This window comes from Pagrus major, chromosome 6, assembly GCF_040436345.1.
Source record: "Pagrus major chromosome 6, Pma_NU_1.0".
Taxonomy (NCBI): domain Eukaryota; kingdom Metazoa; phylum Chordata; class Actinopteri; order Spariformes; family Sparidae; genus Pagrus; species Pagrus major.
In genome coordinates, this window is record NC_133220.1 from 2,168,716 (window position 1) to 2,185,895 (window position 17,180).

General features: G+C 41.1%; 1 protein-coding gene across 2 annotated transcripts; it reads left to right on the top strand.

Annotated features, from left to right (window-relative positions):
- The first annotated feature begins 29 nt into the window (after positions 1-29).
- Positions 30-16,756, top strand: smpd4 (sphingomyelin phosphodiesterase 4). 2 transcript variants are annotated; one of them, XM_073468493.1, is made up of 20 exons: positions 31-133; positions 519-607; positions 850-936; positions 3,434-3,570; positions 3,672-3,747; positions 4,216-4,324; positions 4,794-4,846; positions 5,111-5,262; positions 5,446-5,578; positions 5,737-5,808; positions 9,090-9,179; positions 11,042-11,196; positions 11,555-11,645; positions 12,017-12,114; positions 12,313-12,476; positions 13,074-13,279; positions 13,376-13,606; positions 14,218-14,349; positions 14,466-14,594; positions 15,566-16,756. In XM_073468493.1, the coding sequence occupies exons 2-20, from the start codon at positions 569-571 to the stop codon at positions 15,884-15,886; spliced, it is 2,475 nt and encodes an 824-aa protein (XP_073324594.1). In that variant the 5' UTR covers positions 31-133; positions 519-568; the 3' UTR covers positions 15,887-16,756. The 2 variants fall into 2 exon arrangements, with proteins under 2 accessions (XP_073324595.1, XP_073324594.1); XM_073468494.1 differs by lacking the exon at positions 9,090-9,179 and having other exon boundaries at positions 30-133.
- The last annotated feature ends 424 nt before the right edge of the window (positions 16,757-17,180 follow it).

Consider the following 17,180-nt stretch of genomic DNA (forward strand, 5'->3'; position numbering starts at 1 on the left):
GTGATTACAAACCAGAACACCACCGAAGAAGACGTCCCTGGCTGCCGCACGCTCGGTCGTGTTTGAATCAGACAAATGGAAACGCGGTTTGTGGAAAAGTAGTTGGATTTGTGATTTACTATCAGCGGTGAAGGTAAATATGTGTTCAGATAAAAGATAAAGTTTCACTGAAAGTTTGTAGTTCATGTTTTAACGGACGCTTCCTGACTTCGCGGCTGTTTCTGTGAGTTTATTCCTCTTTGCTAGCTGCCGTTAGTCGGTTAGCTCTCGCTAGCTGCTGCTGCTGCCCTGCTCGGTCCACTGACAGGTAGCGGGCTCGGTTTCCAGTCAGTGGGAGACTTTGTTGAAGGATTAACAGAACCTGCAGTTATTCTCCTGTTTCAACAGCATGTGTTTGTTTCAAGGACCGAGTTTGTTTTCTGCTGAGGGAGCTAACAAAGTGATGCTAGGCTAGGTTGTGTCTCCAGCTGACTTTCAGCTGAGGAAATAAAAGAGTTGTGCGTGTTTACCGCCTTCAGGTGGGATCCAGGTGGACTGTGCACAGGAAGAGACACACCTGCAGTCCTACATGGCTGCTCCAACGTTGCAGCAGCCCAGCTACCTGCTGGTGAGTCTCCTTACATGATTGTTAACACTTTGAACCAACTTGACCAAAGTTTCATCCAGATCTTCATCTAATCATTTGTGTTCATCAGACTGTCGTACAGCTCACACCTGTAGCTGACGTCGTATGTAATGAATGTCTTTACCTGTGGGATTACATCTGAACTGTCTCCAGCTAAACGTGGCTCTTCACTCTGTGATCCACAAAATGTGCTGATTAATTCATGTGTTGTGATCTTGTTTCAGGCCAATCTTAAAGCCGACTCCACCACCAAAACTCTCCTTCAGCGATGCCAAGATCTGGTGAAGATCATTGATGAATATCCTGCGAAGGTGCGGTTGACTTTCCCAACACTGTCCTGTCTTTGCATCCTGATTCATGTGCTGTGAATGGCAATGGACTTTATCAGCCATATTTGTTAAACTGACTGGTCATTGTGAGTCTGTAAAATGATTGTTGTAGTTGTCACAATATCAACTCCTACATGATGAAAAACTACAACTCTTCATATTCAAAACTTTGTTATGTAGTGTTTAATTTGTCATTCAATAACCATAATACCTGTCTAATTATACAACACCTTGCAAATTGATAAAAAATACAGTAGTAATAAAACAAATAATTGTATGTTCACAATAAGAAGGCTTTTATATAAAGAGAAGAAGTTTTCACAAGAGGACACTGACGTTACTCGTCTTAGATCTTCAGGTAGAGAGTTCCCTTATTTCAAAAGCCCGGTCACCTTTTTTAACGAGACAGGACTTCGACAGGACTTCGACAGGACGGTCACAGCTGAGGATCTAAGGTTACGTACAGGCTCAGAGGGAACCAGTTAGTCAGAGTTATAGTTGGGACCCGAACCTGGCAGAGCTTTAAAAGTCAGCAGTAGACATGCAACCAGTGAACAGACGCAAGGATGTGGACTCTTATGATGTTAACAAGAAGAGTAGCAGCCGCAATTTGAACAAGTTGGAGGCGAGAGATGGCGTTCCCTTAAAGCCCAGAATAAAGGGCAGTGCCATAATCTCTGCTTGGTGGAATAAAAGCACAAATTATCTTTTAAAGGTTCACTTCAGATAAAACTGACTTCTATTAAAATGCATTTATTGGTGCACCAGATGCAATTACATAAATGACTGCCGATATAGATATGAAGCATCACATGGAGTCCCGTGTGGTGGAGCATTTACTTTTATGTGCTGTACAGCAGCTGTATCTGAACACTATCTCAATCCCCACATTGTGTTTAAACAAGCTTAATGGGCAGAAACATGGCAGACAGTCAGCTGTTTCTCTGACGGGGCTGACCTGACCTTATATGGTTGGTGTTTGAAGTATGAGGAGACAGCTGCTTGAACTTTGACTTCAGAGTTTCACTTTGAGTTTCTTCACTTTCTCTTAAAATACATTTTGTGTTGTAATTTGGACTTTGATTCACAATCAGAAGGTCACATCCCAAGATCAAAGGTTGAATGTACACTGGTGATATTAAGGTTTGAGATGAACTCTTTCTGGACTTTCCTCTGTTCAGATGTGGTGCATCCCTTTATGTGTTAGACATAAATGTTATTGTGTCATCATTGTTCCTCTTATGTATGTGAGGGCGTCACTGAGGACAGATGAAGTTCTGTTTGAGAGCAGCTGTTGTGCTGTTGGTGCTTCATGACTGACACAAAGGATGAATGTGAGGCAGCAGTATCACAGTCTGTGTGTGTTGTATTATAGTCTGTAGCTTCATTATCTACTGTGTTGTAGTGAAACAGTGGCCACAGAGCTGCTGTGGGGACGGCACTGGTCCATAACCCACAATACACTTCTACTGCTGACTAGAGCAGATTTTTAGGGCCGATGCCGATTCTGATTTTGGGGATTAAAGAAATTCAGATATTGATATATCAGCTGATATTCTTATATTCGCAGAATATACACTGTACATAAACACACATTTTTTTGTTAATGAACCCTCAAATGTGATTATCACGCTTGAGGTGACACAGGTTTATACATTACATACTTGAGGCAGGATATTTTACAGTAAAAAAAAAACCCCAAAACTTTATTGTCCAAGATGACGTCAGTTCACCGAAACAATAAACTTCACTGCAAGTAATAATTATAAACTACCCCGAGCATGTTTTTCTATATTATTTTCAGTATTAAAAAAACAGATCTATTAACCAGAGTTGGCAGATATAACGCTTTGCTCATATGATATTTTTAAAGCATTTCATACTTTAATAACAGCCGAGAGAAATGATCCTGCTTCGACTAATTCATTCTGTCATTTTCATAATATTTGCATTCTTCTTCCTCCAACTCTTGCTAAGAACGAATGTCATTTCAGTACAGTTTGGCATTTAATTGACTGTAGTACAACCACAGTAAAGGCTTTCTGTGGTTGTAAACTGCAGCGCTGTCTGTTACAGCCGTCCAACTTTTGTGTAAAGTTCAAATGATTAATCGATTTGGCTAATTAATCGCTGCCGATAGGAAGTTTTACAAATTATTCATATTGGTAGAACATAGCTTCGAAAGTGGCCGCTGGCTGCTGAACTTGTTGTGTTTTATTTTTATAGAATTTTATATTTTTATATTTATTATTTAATTATTTATTAGTTAGCGTTTATGGTTCAGTGATCAAAATGTATTTATTTCATTAGAGATTTGCTACTTTGACTAGGCTGGGGGATTTTGTTTATTATGAGGCAATTAATCAGGTGTCGGCCGTTCCCTGCTCCAAATTATCATTATTGTATCGACCTTAAAAAATGCTTTATTGGTCGACCTCTGACTAAAATGATAACTGTGTGTGTGTGTGTTTCCCTTCAGGAGCTGCACTTGATTTTCCCCTGGCTGGTGGAGAGTGTGTTTGGCAGTCTGGACGGCATCATCGCCGGCTGGAACCTGCGACTCCTGCACTCCCGGAGCAATGAGTACAACATCGTGATGGAGTTTCTGAACCCCAGGTACTTCCACTTTCTTTTCTTTATGATCACAGCGACATGTGTTCACGTCACGTCAAACTGAACACTGTTATTTTTCTCATCTGATTATGTTTTATTTTCAGTGGGCCGATGATGAACCTGGTGTACAAACTTCAAGCAGAAGAGTACAAATATGAAATACCCGTCAATTATCTCCCGGTAAGAGCGTTGGCATCACCGGCGTCACATCTGACAATCAGATACATGACGATACATGTTTGAGTTTCTCTGTGTAAGCGGACTAATCCTGGACGCATCGAATTACATTTTTCACCAGTTTTGACTCGCTCGTGAGAGACGCTCTTTTGTGGCTGACTTGTTTAATTCAGGTATCAAGAAAGTTCAGCACCCGACCTGTGTATGTTTCTTTATTTTGTTTTAAGCACGAGGGACAGAATGACTGCTGCAAATACTGATCCATAAGACGACCACCAAATACATTTAGCAGAAAAACTGCTCAGTGCAGAGCTGTTATCTTGACTCCAGTTGTAGATTTACTAGTTAACAGCTAAAGAATTGTAACTGATGCCTGTTTTGATAAATGTCAGCGATATCCACCTCTGCTTGTTTCACTGTAGCTTCACGTTGTAGCCTGAATGTTCTCACACTGTGTGTTATGTGTTGAAGGGTCCAGTGAAGGCCTGCATCCAGCAGGGAGTTCTGCCGGACTGTCCGCTGTTCCACAACAAGCTGCAGTTCCCCCCGGCCGGTCTGCTCACTCTGAACCTCGCGCTCAGTATCCTTCCCAACACAAACGCTAATCTGTCTGGGTCTGTGTCTGTTCCTCTCTCCAGACACTCAGCTCCTTAATCTGTCTTTCCAAATATATCCTGCAACGAACAACTATTATTGTTGTTGAGAATTAATCTGCTAAGATTTTTTGATTAATCGTTAAGTCTATGATGTCTTAAAATTGCTTGTTTTTGTCTCAAATATATTCAGGTTACTATCATATGTGACAGAGACATGCAGCAGATTGGAGAAACTAATCTGAAAATATGTAGCATTTAATGCCGTTTTTGTTTAAAAAACGACAGAAACCAACTGATTATGACAGTAGTTGCCTGTTTGTTTTAGATGAAGGACTGATTAGTTAGACAACTAATAATTTCAGCTTTAATCAGTTTAATCAGTGTTCATACAAGACGAGGGAGGGAACAGACTTACATCACTGTGCACTTCTGTTATTCCTTAATGTTCTGCAGATCCATTTGAATTCTTCATGTTCAATTTTGCCTTCTGTCTCATCACGCCAAAGGTGAGTTAGCCAGAGTTCTCTCAGTGATATTTGTGAGTGTAAATCATCATTTTCTGCTCAAGTTTGTACCAAGTCGAGACTGTTGAAGACAAGACTGTTGATTTATGAGGTTTAATATGTTTGCTATAAATTATATTCAGAGAGCTGACTCCTTTGATCATGTATACAAACGATTATTAATAAGAACTAACTTTTATATATGTTCTTTATAAATGAACGCAACCACCTGCCATATCAACTGATCAGTGCTCTGTGTGGTTTCAGATTTATCCTCCAGGTCAACATGGAAGCTCCACTGACAGCGCCTACTTTGTGCTTGTGGACAGTTACCTTAAATACTTCCTCCCCAGTGAAGGCAGTGTGCCCCCGTCCCCTTTCTCTGACTCCAGAGGCTCCGTAACTGCACCTTCACCGAGGTATTTACAGCAACAAAGGATTCACTCCTGTTTGACGATTTTAGCAAAAAGATGAGAAGATTAGTTTTTCATGCAAACCTTTTGATGAAGAAGCTCCCAGTGGAGGTTGAAACAGTTGAATGTCTAAGACAGAATAATAACAAATTATTGTATTTTTCTCTCCTCCCACCTTAAATTCAACAGATCTTCTAGTGTTTCTTTTGCTGGTTATGGCGTTCACAGCCCCAGTCTGCTGAAACATCACATATTCCATCAACCCTCAGTTAACGCAGACCCAGCAGCCCAGGAAATCTGGAGGTCTGAAACACTGCTGCAAGTAAGACACATGGAAAACACACAGTTATAAAATCACATTACTGAGAAGAAAGATGGGAGAAAGTGGCCGAAGAGTAATATTATGAAATAAGAGTTTATAGTGGTGGATCTGTTTGGTATTAAGGCTAAAAGTGTGTGCGTCTGTGTGTTTGTTGTCAGATGTTTGTGGAGATCTGGCTCCATCACTACTCTCTGGAGATGTACCAGAAGCTGCAGTCCCCTCAGGTGAAGGTAAGAGAAATACTCCCCCACCTCCCTTCTCCTCCCCCCTCCTCCCCCATGCACTGCAGCATCTCATGGCTGGCTATTGACTGGCTGACCACAGCTCCACCCCCCCACACCTCCATCATCTCTCTGTCCCATCTCGGAGCGAGCCCAGTGTGGGGAAACGTTCTCCTACTCCAACACTAAGTTCTGTAGCTTGTGTATGAGCTGAGTTTTAACACCCTGAGCTGAGAGGGTGAAGTTGTCCACAAGCTTTTAATGTTTTAGGTTAAGATTACAAAAGAATGATTGTTTATCACTACTGAAGGACAACTTCACCCATAACTCCGTTCACACTGCAAGCAGCCACATGTCAGCATACAATCAGTAGCGTGTGAGTGTTTAAAATGATTTCCTGTTGACTTGGTGCAACTGCTGAAAGACTGCAGCCACAAACAGACATGAATCAGATGAATGATTTCAAGTTTTTTTGAGTAGCTTGCAGTGTGAATGCACAGCAGACTTCCCTGTTCTCCCCTTTAGAAGCATCAGGTTTTCTGGGTCATATATTAGGAAATATGCTTTTAAAAGCTTTTTAGTGTTTATAGCACGGGCATAGCTGCAGAGTAAAGCTGCTGCAGAGTAAAGCTGCTGCTTTAAGGAGTCTGGCATGTGTTCACAGTAGTAGTGCTTTTGCCTCCTTTCACGACCTTTGCACGCTGCATGTCCTGATCACCAAGTTGTTTTGGTTGTTTCTTTTCACGTATGTTCTGTGTGTGGTTGCACCTGAAACACCAACATAAAGCCACAGCAGGGTGAAGGTTTCAGATCGCTCTGTAGACGGTGCACAACAGATTGGATCCCCTGTTAATGATCTCCAAGCAGAGATGCTCTATAGTACCGTTTTTGTTTTGAATTGTTTGAATCTACAGCGCTGGCCTGTGGAAATGCTCTCGGAAAAATGTCAATACTATTTCGTGTCAGGTCGGCTGGTCTTGTTTGTGGATCATGCAGCACAGTGAACTCCAGGACAATCTGCCATTGAGTTTCCTAAGAAGACAGTATTACTGCAGTGAAAGTCAGCCTCACAGTGATAAACAAAGCAGTGTGCACAGATGAATCCACAGTGTGAAGTCAGCCGGCCAGTTGCCCCTGATGTAGATCCCTCTGCAGTTGGTCATCGTGGCCGTTAAATGTGGCCACTTTCTGTGCTCATTTCCATTCAGACCCATAGTATTAATAATTATTAACATTAAAATGTTCGTTTAGAAAGTTTTGAATTTTCTAATTGTTCTGCACGTCCTTGTCTCACCGAACAACCAAGGTGGCGAGTGCAAAGTAGCATGACGCATTAATTTACATTAGCCACATTTTAGGATGTACTGTACATTTATCCTTCAAATATTTAACAGAATTACTCGGTAAAAAAAAAAATCAAGCACATGGAGCAATGTAGAAGTTCAGTTAGATCACCTGGACCCCATCAAGTACCTCATCAAGGCTTTACAGTTTATATAAAGAGGTCAAGACGATCCTAACACGTGATGACAGGAAGAATTATTAATATATCTTATTAATATCCTATTTTGAACAGCAGCACTGCACTTTCTTTTAAGCATCCACTTGGATGCTGTCAACCTGTCAGTTGTCAACTTTTTATGGTCACAGTACATCAAATAAAGGCATAAATTACATTTCTGAATGATGACCATGTTGTAATGCAATATTCAATATACCAGGTTTTACTGCCCACCTGTCAAAAACAATCCCAGTGAGCCTTTATGCTGGTGTTGTTTAATAAAGCCTTGTAGTTATATACGCTTTGACCCTCAGCTCTATAGATTGCATGGTTAGTGTGATGCAGTAAACACTTGCTTATCCGCCTAACAACACTGTTTCCTCAGTTTTTATGGAGCGGTATTGTTGCTGGTAGTTACCTCAAAATCTAAAGTAAGTACAGCTAACGGCCGACAATTAATTGTTTGGTCCATAAACATCATAAAACAAAAAAAAGAAATTTTTATGGAGCTCAAGTTCATCTTCATATGAGTTGATTTGTCTGACTAACAGTCAAAAACCTGTTAGTCAGGTTTTCTTACATTATAATGTAAGAAAAGGAAAAACAGCAAATCCTGACGTTAAAAGGTGAAACATTTCCTTGAAAAATAATTTCAATCAATCATCAAAATCATTTCTGATTCTGTATCAGGTACTGAACTCCATTACTGCTCCATAAGACTACATAGGAAACAGTGAAATCACCCTTTAACTCCTGTGTAACACGCTGTTAAATGACCTGCAGCGTTAACATTGCAGTCTTCGTCTCCTGTAACACGTCTGAACTAAAAGCTCATCCTGTAAGATGTATTAACTGCTGTGTTGAGTTACTGTGTTGTGTTCTGTGTTCATCCTGTCACGAGTGGACTGAAACTGTAAGATTCTGGCCAAGTCTCAAAATAAAGATATCAGAACTATATTACACTTTAACCAACACGATGCTTTTATTGGCACAACAGAATCTTACAGTTTATCAGAGTTCACTCTGTTAATGGTGTTAAACATTAGGGATGGGAATTATTAGAACCGGAATGCAAAAATCTATTTATGTGAATATATCCATCTGAATATATGTTAAAGTATTTTAAAACACACAAACTGGTGCATTTTTTACACTCGCTGTTATTGCCAATAGAGGATTGGAAGTAAAGCACTGATCCACGATAGCGCTCCTGTCTTTGCTTCAGAGGGAGTCGTGTGTACAACTCAGTAAAATAATTGATATAAATGTTAATGGACAAAACATACTTCTTAGTGAAAAGAATTTCCCCTTGTGGGATTAAAATAGTATAATAAATTAAATAAATTAAATTAAATTATCTTTCCTTTGACATTGACACCAGTTTGATGTTGTGTGAAATGATTCCCATCCTTACAACATGTAATCCTCTTTGTGTGGCGAGCGGAAACGTCTCTTCATCGTTCCCCAGCAGTTACAGCGTTGTGTTCCCACAGTCAATATTTTATTTTTGTTTGTCTCCTCTCCTGTTTTCTGCTTCTTCCCTCCTCAACATTTGTGGACAATGTTCCTCTCTGGTTGCACTCTCCTTTTCGCTGCCTCCTTTTCTCCTGTTCTCATGTGTTCCTTCCTCCTGCCACCTTTTCTTTTTTCCTCCTCCTCTTCCTCGCCTTCCCTTATTGTCACTTTTCCCCTTCCTCTCTCTTCACTGTTGTTCCTCCTCCTCTTCCACCTTTTGTCGTCTTTCCTCTTCGTCATCTTCCTCTCCCCCCTGGTGGTTACGGGTGAACAGCTGGCGCTGCTGCAGTATCGCCTCAGTATGTCCAGCATGCCGTGCCAACCCCACGCCCCACCAGGCTCTGGGACCCTCCACACCTACCAAGTACTTTTACCTTTTCATTCACCCCCGCCCCTCTGGGGCCTCCTGGAGGTAAACCTAAATCATTAAGGTTTCAGTCAAGGGTACTTCTCTCATTCTGACAAACAGTGTAAGACATCATCCCTCCAGTCACCAACATAATGCTGGCAGATAGCAGCTTCGGCTGATTGGTCGCATGTTTCCTGCTTTTGCACTAAATGGCCATCATGTGAATGGTAAGCAAGTAAAAGGTGGACGTGGAGGTGAAGTGTGATGCACAAATATCATCACCCACAATCCAAATGATAAAACACAGTTGAGCCTTATTAAACGTCAGCAGTTCCTGTTCATGCTGGCCTGTTGTTACCTCGAGGTCAGGGATGTTATTGAGCTTGATATTAAACTTGAGCTGGTTTTAATAACTTACTGACTGAAGTCATTGTGATTAGAGATTCCAACTTAACTGTTTACATGGACACTGAATACAGTGATCTGATGAGACGTGTGTTTACGTGCCCTAACGCATCTCATCAGAATAGAACTGTTTTGACAAACCGGCTCAGCCCACTTTATTGAGAATTTTTAAGATGGATCCTCATCTTGTCCTGGGAACAATATTTGTGTTTGGTGGATTCTGACATTTTGATTCTGATAATAAGTGGAATATTGGGGTCCATGTAAACGCAGCCAGTGTTTGATCCTCTGATGGACGGCTGTCAACAGTTTAACAGAAAATCTTTCCTCCAATCTGACTGTTCATTTGAACAGAGAAGTATCCTTGACAGGAAAAGTAATCCTGGAATGAAGCTTGGAAATTTGAATCTTTGAGCAATTTTTTTTTCCACTGGTTTGCGTGTGGTTCTCTTTTGCTGTTCGTTGTTTTAAATGCATGCTTTTTTACATTAGGTCTGGTGTGCTTTGTTGCTTTACACGTTGATGTAGCTGATAAATGTTTCTTTCTGACACTTTTGCTCTCCATAAAGCAAAAATACTACTACATTTTAAAATCAATCATTATTTTCATGCCATTCATGAAATCATTTAATTACTAGTATTATACATATTTTAATTCATGAAGAATATTCTTTCCAGAGATAATCTGTGTTTGTTGACTTGATCCAGAAGAGGAAACATTGCATCACTTTGATTAAGCAGCTTTGCTGTAAGCAGATAATGGAGCACTGAGGTCACACCTTTCTTTCTGTTTCAACGATTATCATTATTTATTAAAATGTAATTGTGATCCTTACATTTTAATAAATCACAGTTATAATGTGATAATTTCAAAATGGATGATTGAAAATCAAATCAAATTAGAGGTAAGGTCCACATCAAGTATGAAATGACTACATTATATATCAGGTGTACCTTGTATAGTCTGAAACAGTTTACAACTTCAAGTTTCGATGAGGAAAAAATCAATTATTATTAATATAGGAATCAATTCAAAGGAAGTTTTTGGTTACAGAGAGTTTCCCTGCAAGAAAAGGGTTTTTTTTTATTACTAAGAGGAGAAACAAACTAAATATCAGAATTAACACAGTACGAATAATCAGATGAAACAACAGGATGTGATGTTGAGCATCAGCAGGACTTTGGGACCAACATCATAAAGATCAGTCAGATCGAAGCAGCTGTACACAGAGCAGACAAAACCATGTGCTCTGAACAGTTCTGTTACTAAATGATGTAAAACTGTAAGAACCAAATGATTCGCAGGTGTGAGACCTCTGTACTCAATCAAATAGAAAACGCTCAGAGCCTTTGGTGATCGTTTGGCTGCTTTTGGACTGGGATGCATTATGATTGGCTGCTTTTTTTTAAAATCAGGAGCTAATTGGCTGTCATGTGTTTGTGTGGCACTTTGTAACTGGTTGCCTTTTCAGGAACCCTTCAGCCCGACAGAGGAGCACGTGCTGGTGGTGCGTCTCCTGGTGAAACACCTGCACGCCTTCTCCAACAGCCTGAAGCCCGAGCAGCTGTCCTCGTCACCCTCCGCCCACTCACACACTCAAACCAGCCCGCTGGAGGAGTTCAAGAGGTCTGCTTCATCATACATGTCACTGAAACCAACTGTTTTTGTCTATAATCTCTCCAGCATCACAGTAGTGGAGAAATGTATGCGTAAATGGGATTCAATGAATGAATTCCTGATTTAACTGAATTGAGTGTTGGGTGATCCGAACACAAGTGAACAGCGAGACCTTGTGATGAACATGTTTATTTGAATGTAGGGCAGGGAAGCCCGATCCCATCCTGAGTGATCCGATCACAAGTGGTCACTTGAGACGTATGTTAATGCCAGGAGTGATCTGAAGGATGGGATGGGATCGCTCAGGGCGGGTGTTAATCCCGTCTCTGCACAGGCTCCAACTGTTTGCTGTTCCTCTTCTCTACAGAGTGGTGGTGCAGCGGTTCGTGCAACAGAAACTCTACCTGTTCCTGCAGCATTGCTTCGGTCACTGGCCTCTAGACGCCTCCTTCAGAGCGGTAGGTCTGAACTGAAATAAATGCACGTTTATTTTTTACAATATCTGCAATTTCTGCATGTTTAACCTGGAGCTGCCAGCTACAACAGTCTTCGGATTAGATACTTATTCGACTGTGCTTTAGCTCTTCAGCCTTTTTCCATCAGGGAAATGACTTCCTTTTTTTCCCCACTTCAGGCAGTTAGCTAATGAAATTTCAGTGTTTAACAGAGCAATGACTTTTAATTTCATTTGCGATAAGCAGCCTGTGGTAAGGAGTGAGAAGTTCAGAGTCGAGCCTTCTGACTACATAATCATCATTTGAGCAGTAAAGCTGTGCTCATTGTTTCTGCCTGTAGCTTCTTGCTAACAGAGAACATCGTCTCTGTTTAGGTGTTGGAGACGTGGCTGAGCTACATCCAGCCGTGGAGATACACCGGGGAGAAGACCAATCCTCAACAGGAGCAAAACAGAACAGTTCCTGACAAATGGTGAGTCTGATGTCTGAATATCTTTCGCCTTAAATTCATTTTTGGTGTAATCCAGTGAACATCAAGTCTTTTCTAGAGGTGTGACACCTGTGGTGGTAAATTTGGTGATTATTGTGGTCATGCTGTATTTTAAGAACTAGATAAGTTGCAGGTGATGATGTTGTATTTATTGTAGTCACTTTGGTTTCTCTTTCACAGGGAGTCGTTTGTTCAGGAGAACCTGCTCATGTACACGAAGCTCTTCCAGGTGTTTCTGAACAGAACCATGAGAACGGATCTGGTGAATGCCAAAAATGCACTGATGGTGTTCAGGGTGGCCAAAGTGTTCGCTCAGCCAAACCTCGCTGAGATGATCCAGAAAGGTGAGAACAGAAATGCAAACAACACAGAGATGAGGTGAAGACATGCTGCCACAGTTTTTACAGTCAGTCAGTTTTATCTGTGTAGATGAATTTTGGGAAAATATTGTGAAAATAATGACCTGTTATTTATATCATGTCAAAAAAAAATTCATCATCGACTGTTTTGATGAATGATAAATCTTCGAAAGACGTTTAAAGAAAAAATACCGAAACATTTTTGGGTTTGTGTCTGAAATAATCTCAACACGTCACCTTGTGATCCTGGAAAATATGATTTGTTACTTTTTCTGACATTTTACATACAAACAAGACACTTTAAGTAAACAAGGTCAAATTCTGATTAATAGATATCACCATGAAAGTTCACTAGTTGATTACTCACATAAAGAAAATGATTTTTAATACGTTTAATGAAATTTTTGTCTAAATATAAATCATGTTATTGAAGCAAAATATCCCAAAATCGCCACATGAAAAACAATGTTTTTGGTTCAACCCAAGAAATGATGATAACTTTTGTTTTTGCACTTTCACTAAATAATCAGAAAAATATATCTTGATGTATAAACTAAAACTAAACCAATCATCTGTCACCAGGAGAGCAGCTGTTTCTGGAGCCAGAGCACGTCCTCCACCACCGCCAGCCTCGCGGCTACCTTACGCCGAGCCAAGGTGGCAGCTACCTGTCGTCACGGCAACGGGTGATGACAGATATGGTGTTCAAGGTGAAGAGTCACGTCTATGCTCTGGAGGGCCAGGACTGCCAGTACAAACAGATGTTTGGCGCCGAGCTCAGAGCAGCAGTAAGTAATGAAAATGTTTTAATTCTAACACAGTGTGAAGTCGGACTGAAACCAGCTGTTGTGGCTCAAAGTCTGAATGTTCTGTCTGTTTCACAGGTCATGAAGTTGATCCAGATCATTGCACAGGCCAGACACACAGCCAAGAGGATATCGGATCACTCCAATGAGGTGGCGGCCAATAACTCATTCCTGTCCTGGTTTGGGATGGGCTCCTCTGACGTCAACAACACGTTCCCCGGAGCCGAGCCTGAGGAGAGCGGCGAGTGTTTGAAGAAGACCCACGAATTCCTGGACCGAGCTCTGGAGAACTTGTGTCAGATCTTCAAGGTTAGAACAGAACAACACAGTTTCTTTGATTGGTGCATATATCTTTTTTATTCATATGTATTAAATAAGAATATAGTATGATTATAAGAATAGGAGCTTTGCAGCTCTGGACACATTGAAATGTCGTCCTGATGATGGCGCTGGATCACCAAAGTTAATACAACTCATCCTGATGGGAACATGAATGTTTGAACTGAATTTCAAGCCAGTCCATCGAATCAACACATTTCACTAAAAACATCATGCTGGTGCTGGAGGGACAGTCGGAGGATAACAAAGTCAGTAGAACAAATAGAACATATCTTCTGGGAACCGTGACTGTCTGAACAAAATGTCATGTAATTTAATTCATCCAACAGTTGTTCAGATATTTCATGCTGCTTGTGTGGCTGAACTGTGATAATCTCATTTGTATGACAATGTGAAAACTTTTTGGGATTACTGTCGTTTGAAGGCCAAAAAAACATTTTCAAATCCAGTGACTTTTCTTGATATTCTCACTCGTCTTGTTGTCTGACCAGTTGCTGTGAACTGGCATTAAAAGGTATGAATTGGGAACATCCTGACAGTAGGTGTTCACGGGCTTAACTTTACATTTCTTCGTTTCGTAGCTGAACCAAGGGCAGCTGACTCAGCTAATATCCAACCTGGGCTCCTCTCAAGATGATGGCAACTGCAAGCAGCTGCCCGACTGCATCCAGGGAGACAACGGACTCATTCTGACGGACCTGGGCAGGAGACAGGTCAGTGTTTGACATTACTGTTCATGAGAAGGAGGGCAGGCTCAGAACTGAGGGACACACAGCAGAGACTAAAGCCCTGACTGTGAGTTTGTGTGTGTGTTTGGTGTTTTGTGCAGATCATCAGTGGACTGCGCAGGTTTGAAATTCACTATCAAGGAGACCCGGAGCTCCAGCCTATCAGGAGCTATGAGAACGCCCTGCTGGTCAGGCTTTTCTACAAGATCTCTTCACTGATTAATGACAGGGTAAGTCACCTGAATTTGAAGTTCCCCTCAGCTCTTCAGATCGTTTTAGCTTCTTTCAGCTCATTGATTTGGTTTCAGTTCACTCTCACTGCTGTTTTGTTTTCGCTGGCAGCAGGCAGCTGTTTTCAGTGAAAGCCCATAGAAACCTACTATATGCTTCTTATCTGCTCAGTAACAAACAGACAGACAAAGTTAGACTAATGTTCAAGGTGTGTTGATACTTTAGATTTTATTTAAGCCTTTTCTATTGTTTTGTATTGAGAGCTAGCAAGTGGTTGAATGCTAACTCGAGCTGATATCTAACAGTGGCTAATAGGATATCAAATGAGATGATCTACCTTGAAATATGGCACAATGTCCCATCACAGTTTCACTATCCATGCCTTTCAGTTGCTATCAATCAAGTGGGAGGGGTGAAATTATAACTATTTGTCAGATTCCCTTTGTTTATGAAACTTGCAGCCTCCAACACAAAAGTACAAATTTACACCCTTTTGAAAACGGCATTTAAGCGTCCGACGTTGAGCATGATGTTTGAGAATAATGGCAGCCATGTGAAAATGTTCTACTACTATTTGAAAGTTGATAATACGTAGATATTGTGTCTAGGACTTGCTCATGCTGCCCTCAAGTGGCCAAAACATCAGGTAATGCAGGTCTCATACTTTTCAAGTAGCAGGTTAACTGGGCTCATAAACTAACACTTGCTACTTAAACACATGAATGAAACAGCAGGTGAATATCAGTTCAGCCTTAGACTAGATTTTCAAGTATAATAAAGTGCTTGGTTCCACATGTAAGTAGTGGACGGTTAATATTTTAAACATGTCAGCTAAAACACCCAACAAGCTCCATCGTCTTTTAAAGTAAAGCTTCTTGGTCTGTGGTGAGTAAAGCTACCTCAAACTAAACTTCTCACTGTGACCTCTCCTTACAAAAATTCATATCTTTCTTCTGTTGTCCTCTCACAGTTCGGCGGGCACATGAACGCACTCTGCTCGCGTCCAGACTTCCTGGGTCGCCTGGGTCGTCACTACTTGTCGGAGCAGGAATCCACCACAAAACTAAAGCAGAGCCCGATGACCCAGCGGACGCTAGAGAGGAACCGCCAGCCACGGCTGAGCCTTCGCCTCTTGGCCAGCTACAGAACGATACTGCTGCTGCTGCTCTTATACGTGTTTGGAGCTCTCCTGTCGTTCGGCCCCATGTCCAGCACTCTGCTCATCCTCACAGGGGGATTCCTGTACGGACTCGTGATGACGCTGTTCGGAGACAAACTGAAAACACACTAGCCGAGCCACAGGGTTTCTACACATCTGGAAAAATACACATCATGAATTTGATCTATTCCGTCTTTGAATGTTTCGCAAAAACAAAAGTGTTAAAACGTATTGAGTGGCCCCATGCAACATATGATGAATAGTGTAGTATGTTATTGATTCTGGGCTGCAGCTTACAATTATTTTCATAATCAATTTGCCCTTTAAACATCAGAAAACAGTTTCAGAGGACCAAAGTATTTACATCAAATGTGTTCTTGTCTAAAACCCCCAAATGTTCAATCAGTGAAAATGTAAAGAGGGACAAGACGGCACATTTTTACACCTGTGGAGCTCAAAAAAAGAACATTTTTGGGTATTTTACTAAAAGGGTGACTAAAAATGATTAATCTATTAGGAAAACAGTTGCTAATAAAGTTTCTGTCGATCAGCTAATAGATTGACTAATCATCGAAGCTTGATGTTGATCCCTGTAGAGACATATTTTAGCGAGCCAACTGCCACAGCGATGTTAGAGACGGCCGTGAAAAGGTGTTGGTGACCAGGTAACCAGGTGACCAGGGCGTTTTAAAGGGACAGCGTGTTGAAATGTGACGTGTAGGAACCCTGTTGGCAGCAGACTGGCAGCTCTTGTGTTGTTGCTTTAGCTGATGACCGCTTATTGTTTTAATATGGTTCATATAACCTTGTAAATAATCCCAGAGCGTTGCAGCTCTTTTTGTAGGGCAGTTTTTTTTTTGTTTTTTTGTCTTTTTCAACAAGTATCTGGAAACAGGTGCCGGCCAAAACATTGAAGTTGTGCTGAAGGAATAACTCATCTATTTTTCTCAGTGAAAGCAGAATGTGTGTTTGTCCAAAAGACTCAATAAACTGTTTACACTCGTTTGTTGTTCTCTTTGTGTAATTCATTCATTGATGGGCAGTGTATCGATCCTAGACAGCAAAGAAGACGGAGGCCACGCCCCTTCCGGTTTCCCTTATTCACAAGAAAAATTTTAAATTGACAAACATGTTTGTGAATCATGACACAATTCAAACAGAATCAATATGAATATAGAATAAATATTTGTCTATCGTTGCACTATTTACAAAGTTTTTCCAAAATAAAATCCCATGGGGCAAACCGGAAGGGGCGTGTCTTTGGCTCTGCACAGGCCACCACCACCAACATGGCCGCCGAAAAAGTATTAACAAAGATGAAAATCACAATAAATCTGCTCATATTGACAACTGCAGTTATATGAACGGAGAGTTGGTTCTGGTTCGGTTCTGTGGAGCAGCTCTGCAGTGTTTAAGTTGGGAGACG

What these genes read in the sequence shown, in the direction of transcription:
- smpd4 (XM_073468493.1), top strand. Translation starts at nt 569, where the DNA reads ATGGCTGCTCCAACGTTGCAGCAGCCCAGCTACCTGCTG. An exon ending in TCTGTCTCATCACGCCAAAG is followed by an intron (nt 4,847 to 5,110) that starts GTGAGTTAGCCA and finishes GTGTGGTTTCAG; the next exon opens with ATTTATCCTCCAGGTCAACA. An exon ending in CGGACCTGGGCAGGAGACAG is followed by an intron (nt 14,350 to 14,465) that starts GTCAGTGTTTGA and finishes TGTTTTGTGCAG; the next exon opens with ATCATCAGTGGACTGCGCAG.